Source organism: Penaeus japonicus, unplaced genomic scaffold (assembly GCF_977035675.1).
Source record: "Penaeus japonicus unplaced genomic scaffold, GWHDUDI00000001_assembly GWHDUDI00000011, whole genome shotgun sequence".
NCBI lineage: Eukaryota > Metazoa > Arthropoda > Malacostraca > Decapoda > Penaeidae > Penaeus > Penaeus japonicus.
In genome coordinates this window covers 32,765,159-32,770,158 of record NW_028234413.1, presented here as the reverse complement: position 1 = coordinate 32,770,158, position 5,000 = coordinate 32,765,159, and the positions used below count along the sequence as shown (strand labels likewise).

At 44.3% G+C, this 5,000-nt stretch overlaps 1 protein-coding gene across 1 annotated transcript in view; it reads right to left on the bottom strand.

Annotated features, from left to right (window-relative positions):
* The window catches only part of MED16 (mediator complex subunit 16), a 21,614-nt gene that overhangs the window by 2,911 nt on the left and 13,703 nt on the right, over positions 1-5,000 (bottom strand). The window contains exons 14-22 of the mRNA XM_086541438.1: positions 4,756-4,790; positions 4,509-4,588; positions 4,125-4,367; positions 3,550-3,951; positions 2,850-3,292; positions 2,436-2,453; positions 2,239-2,301; positions 896-944; positions 15-650 (exon numbers count right to left, since the gene is read on the bottom strand). Of these exons, the coding sequence (XP_086397564.1) occupies positions 15-650; positions 896-944; positions 2,239-2,301; positions 2,436-2,453; positions 2,850-3,292; positions 3,550-3,951; positions 4,125-4,367; positions 4,509-4,588; positions 4,756-4,790 (1,969 nt within the window). The remainder of the gene's footprint in view (positions 1-14; positions 651-895; positions 945-2,238; positions 2,302-2,435; positions 2,454-2,849; positions 3,293-3,549; positions 3,952-4,124; positions 4,368-4,508; positions 4,589-4,755; positions 4,791-5,000) is intronic.

Below are 5,000 nucleotides of genomic sequence, written 5' to 3'. Positions count from 1 at the left end.
ATCCCTTTTGTTACTCTCCTTGTACAATGAACTATCATCCTTCTTGTTCTGTGTTTCAGTGTAGTCTGGCCTGCCATTTGCACTACTATCAGAATCAGTGTCACTTCCTACTTTGCTCACTTCGACATGGACTTCACACTCAGCCTGCTCCTTCATCGGTTTCTTGTAATCCAATGTGTCAATATATTCATTGAGAAATTCCCCAGATTCCACTAATTTGCTGCGTTTCTGCAAGCTGTTGGTCTCTGCCAGGCTCTCTCTAGATTTCTCTAAACTTTCCTTGTCAGCCTTTTCTTCACATATTCCCTTCTCAATGCTTGCACTTGAACCTTGTGATTTCTCTGTCAGGATACTGAAGCGCTCCTTTTCGTTAGTTTCCTCTACTTTCAAAAACGGCTGCACTGCATGAGGCTTAGTTGGAAAATCAGGGCTTTCTCGTATTTCCATGCCAATAGTTGACACGCCACCTTTCTTCCTATCTTGAAAGCATGGTAAAATAATTGCACACAAGAGCAACCAGAGCAGTGTTACAAAAAGCCAATAAAAGTGATACCAGCCATCTTGATGTGCAGCTACAATTGAAGGAGGAACGTTATAATAGTCCTCTAGCATCAGGGGTAATAAGATAAACACATAGAGGGCAAAAAAAGCTGAAACAAAAATGGGGTAGACCACAGTAAGAAGTAGGACAACCAAAAGTCGAAAGTCATTTTGATCCCACTTCTTGGTGTTGACGAGAGGCTTGGCCATGTTGGTATTTCAATCCTTCCAAATTCTAAAGACGACTTGAGAAGAGTAGACAAACACTATCACTCTTGGTAAAAAACAACCCTATTACATCTGCAATATCTGTTCTTTGCAATTCACGTCTGGCTGATGTAACACAATATCAAACTCAAAGGCTGTTTCTTAGGCAAGAGACCTCCCGCAACTGCTCTTGCATCCTGTCAGGTGTGGAGAGTTGGTATTACCAGCTTGGACAGGAAGTTACTAGTGATAACCAACACTGATACTGTCCAACAGACAACCAGTTAGGTCAGGCACAGAGTGAGAAAGTGAAAGAGAAAAAGAAAGAGAGAAAGAGAGAGAGAGAGAGGAGAGAGAGAGAGAGAGAGAGAGGAGAGAGAGAGAGAGAGAGAGAGAGAGAGAGAGAGAGAGAGAGAGAGAGAGAGAGAGAGAGAGAGAGAGAGAGAGAGAGAGAGAGAGAGCGAGAGAGAGAGAGAGAGAGACAGAGAGAGAAGGAAGAGAATATAGAGAGGGAGAGAGAAAGATAGAGGGCAAGAGAAAGAGATAGGGAGAGCGAACGAAGGGTGAGAGGAGAGATATAGAAGAGGGAGGAGAGAGAGAGAAGTGTATGGAGAGCGAGGGAGAGGGAGGGAGGGCGGGATCGCTGGCTACGGTGGCGGAGAGGAATCGCGAGAGGCGCGCGCCAGAGAGAGCTCCCGGCGCAAGAAAACCAGACTGCAGACCGCCCGACAGCGAGACCCAGAAGTACAAGCAGAAACATAAGCCCCAAGTCCCGCAATAGCGAACCAGCCCGACGCGCCTACCGCCCATCCCCGAGGCCCAGCGCGGCAGCCGCAGAAGACCCCGCCGCATCCTCCGCCCCTCCAGCGCTCTAACGAGCTAATGTCTCGGGCGCTCGCGAGCTCCCTCGCGCTCCCTCACCGCCAGATCGCGCTCGCCGCTTCTCGCGCGACCTCCGCGCCGCGATCTCTCGCGCCCCGCTCGCTCTCTCTCCAGCCCTGCTCTCTGCGCTTCGCTCTCTCCGCGCGCTCTCTCGTCTCTCGCTCGCGCTCTCTCGCAGCCGCTCCCGCTCGCCTCGACTCTCGCTCCTTCTGCTCCCTCTCTCTCTCAATCGCTATCTCTTCTCTCCTCCCTCCTCTCTCTCTCTCTCGCCTCCTCGCTCTCTTCTCTCTCGTCGCACTCCCGCTCTCGCGCCCTCGCTCTACTCTCACTGCTCTCTCCTCCACACCTCCTCCCGATCGCTCTCACGCTCTCCCACTCTCCCGCTCCAATTCGCGCTCTCTCCCTCTCACCCAACGCCCGCCGCTCCCTCGTCCCCCGAAGGACAGCCCCCCCATCTCCCTCACAATCTCCAGCTTGTTCTCTCCACCGATAACTCCCCGCCGACCCCCCCTAACTCATACCGAAATAACCCAAACCGCACGCCCACCAAGATCCATACTTTTCAGCCAAACATCACTAATCATCACACCCACACACCCACATCCGTACCCCGCTCGACCCATCAAGATACGCCCACACTCCCTCCCAGTCTTCAGGACCTCCTATTTCCACCTTGGGTTGAAGCCAATAACTGTAAACTCTCCCACATCAATAAAATGCAACTTCTACTACCAAAGATACGAATGATCATCATTTTGCTATAAACACCTCAGCATGCCCATTATTCAGGTTAAATCTGGTCAAACCCTGATGGAGAGAGATTCCTAATGACAAATCAAGAAATTTAGAAGAATCCCTAAAACCAAACTATATCATTTTTCCAATTTCTTCATTGTAGGAATTATTGGTAGGTATCGGTGGTGAGTTCTTTTTTTTGTTTATTGTAATGTTATTCTTCTACTTGAGTTGAGGACATTTCAATATTCTTGAACATTTACAACATACACTGTGAAATGAAACAGTCACAATATTAAGGGAAACATAAATTGACTAATCATCAGGTAAAACTGAAAATAATAATAATCAGTTTAGTTTCACTTACTATTATGGCATGTATTGTGCTAATTTGATCTTTGTACAGATAGCACTATATTTGTTTGTATCAAATACTAAAACAGGCCTACTATTCCAAATCAAAATCAAGCTTGAAGCATCTCCACCAGATCAGCATCAACACCTGCACTCCTAAGCAAGAGAGCAATGTCAATGAAGCTCTGCTGGAAATAATTTTTCTGGCCCTCTGGTGAAATCTTGGAAGGCACTTTTGATTCTTCTTCTAGATCTTCATGTGCTTTTCCAGACTGGTTGCTCTTGATAGATGTAGAGGAGTCATTCCTGGTGAATCTTTCTTGTGATGATTTCCATCCCTTATTGCGGTACTGGATTGAGCGTTTCCTAGAGAACTTACTTTGGGCATAGGAGTCAGACAGGCCGTCTTTGTTCTCGGAATGTCCTTCTTCATTAATTTCCTGCTTCTGTTGTGAGAGACTTGGCCTTCTTAGACTCTCAAGTGAACTTTTCTTGAGGCTTTCAATTGACTTTCTCCTTTCAAGCTCAACAGATGAGGAGCTTTTGGTGCTACTGACTGAACTACGCCTAGAGTCTGCCATGATGACAGCAGAATAAAAATTTTGGTACTTTTAAAATAAATTTTACCTTTGAATTTTCTTTGGATTTTATGTTCTTAAGGAAGAACAAAAATGCTAATTATGCATCTTTCTCTTTGTCATCAATTTCTTGCCCTTTTCCTAGATTTTCTGTCTCTTCTTCTTCCCTTTCCCCAATTTCTAAGCCAATGCTTTTTTTTCCCTTCCCCCAAGACTAAAAGAAAAAACTAGTGGTTGAATTTTTAAAACTCACAAAAGTTTTGTAGTTTCAAAGAGTTTAGTGGAGGCAGGCCCTGGAAGGAATCTTCTTTGGTCAATTGTCTCTGTAGTGAGGACTCACGTGACCCTGGAGTTGAATCAGTTTTAGAAGATGCAGGAGGAGTTGTTATTGAATCACCACTAGGTTTCTGCAGTTCTTCCTCAAGCTTTTCTAATAGGTTTCTTGTGTTCTCATCCAAAAGACTTGTTTCTGGCGAACTTGATGTTGGAAGAAAGTCACAGTTGCTATTATCTCCATCTAAATCAAAGCCTAGATTGTCAATGTGATAACCATCCTCATCTACAGAACTAAGTAACCTAGTGCGACTCAGAGTGCCATAATTCTGCGGGTGAGTCGGTCTGATATCACCTGGAGACTGTGAGCACAATACTTCATCTGGATGACCACTTTTGTATTCTGAATTATCACCTTTAACTTGACCAGCTTTCAACCCAAAAGTTTTTTTCCCAAAGGAGGAGAGGAGAGGGTTTAAATGGGGGTGGGAAATTTTGGGTTCTCTTTTTTTTTTTAGAGTTGGAAAAGTTTATGGAGGGTTATGCCACCATTACTGTGATCCTTTAACTGGATCTCTTCATTTCCTGCCACCTCTACTGAACCGTCATAAAGTGGATTTTGCCCAATAGCATAACCGCGAGCCTGCCGGGCCCATACACAAACCACAGTGATTATCACTAGTAGGAACACGAAAAGTCCACCGGCCCAAAAATTTTTCCCCAAAACCCCGAGCACCCAATTCCCGTCTCTGAGTTTGGGCCACCTGCTCCTGGCCTGTAGCTGCTGTGTTATCAGTACTAGGGGAGATTCTTGACTCAGGGACAAGATTCACTGTCACCTTAAATTTTCTTTGCTTTTTGCAAAACTAAAACCCCTACCCCAATTTTGCACAAAGAGGACAAAATTGGGGGTCCTTTTAAACAAAAATTATAAAGTGCCTTGTGTTGTCCCATCTCTAACTATGTTTTCTTGGCATCTTCCCAGTGAAAATGTATCACTAAAGTCTTCTCTAGGGTACCTAACAGGTTAAAAAGAGATTCTTAAACCACTAATGTTTACAATTACAATATACGCATCATCAAATTCCTCTTAAACTAAATAAATATAAAAGAGGAACTGAATAATGACCTCATGCCAAAAGAAAATGTGCCTTTGCATACATTTGTTTAATCAATAAAACATCACATCTGAGGGAAAATGACATTTGGCATCTCACCACACTAAAGGTGGTTTAACCAAAAACATTTTATAAAATCCCACCTCCTATCTGAGCATTTCCCTTTTCCCCACCCACACGCAAGTCGGGGTTTTAGTTTTTTTAAATATTTAAATTATAACTGACATCAAATGTATATCAAAAACTCCCAATCTAAATACTGTTTGAGACAAGTACACAAACATGCAAAGAATGTGAAAATACATAAGCTTCC